Here is a 658-nt window from a genome sequence, read left to right as displayed (position 1 = left end):
AAGGGAGCTGTCAGACCTCCTGACCACTAGCCAGGCCACTAATGAAGGGAGCTGTCAGACCTTCACTAGCCAGGCCACTAATGAAGGGAGCTGTCAGACCTCCAGACCACTAGCCAGGCCACTAATGAAGGGAGCTGTCAGACCTTCACTAGCCAGGCCACTAATGAAGAGAGCTGTCAGGCCTCCTGACCACTAGCCAGGACACTAATGAAGGGAGCTGTCAGGCCTTCACTAGCCAGGCCACTAATGAAGGGAGCTGTCAGGCCTCCTGACCAGGCCACTAATGAAGGGAGCTGTCAGGCCTCCTGACCAGGCCACTAATGAAGGGAGCTGTCAGGCCTCCAGGCCACTAATGAAGGGAGTTGTCAGGCCTCCAGGCCACTAATGAAGGAAGCTGTCAGGCCAGGGCTGGAAGGTACAGACTCAGGGGCTGGCTGGCGGAGGGGGGTGGATAGAGGGATAGAAGAATGAAGTGATAGAGGGAGAGGTGGACTGGAGGGAGGTATGGAGGGACAGTAACACATGCTTTGAAGGGAGCTGTTGGGCTGGGGAGGGATAGAGGGAGAAGGAAGGAAGGAAGGAAGGAAGGAAGGAAGGAAGGAAGGAAGGAAGGATAGAGGGATAGAGAGAGGGGACCAGAGCGACAGTAACACATCCT

The 658-nt window shown here is 56.1% G+C and overlaps 1 protein-coding gene across 1 annotated transcript in view; it reads left to right on the top strand.

Moving 5' to 3' along the window:
• Window positions 1-384: 384 nt before the first annotated feature.
• Window positions 385-658, top strand: part of LOC311106745 (ryanodine receptor 3-like) — a gene marked incomplete at both ends in the record, with an annotated part of 179,129 nt that continues 178,855 nt past the window's right edge. Inside the window, one exon of the mRNA XM_084149143.1 lies at window positions 385-415. Within this exon, the coding sequence (XP_084005269.1) occupies window positions 385-415 (31 nt within the window). The remainder of the gene's footprint in view (window positions 416-658) is intronic.

Source organism: Coregonus lavaretus, assembly GCF_964263955.1.
Source record: "Coregonus lavaretus genome assembly, chromosome: 31".
NCBI lineage: Eukaryota > Metazoa > Chordata > Actinopteri > Salmoniformes > Salmonidae > Coregonus > Coregonus lavaretus.
Note: the sequence above shows the minus strand (reverse complement) of the source record. Positions and strands in the feature narration are given on the sequence as shown.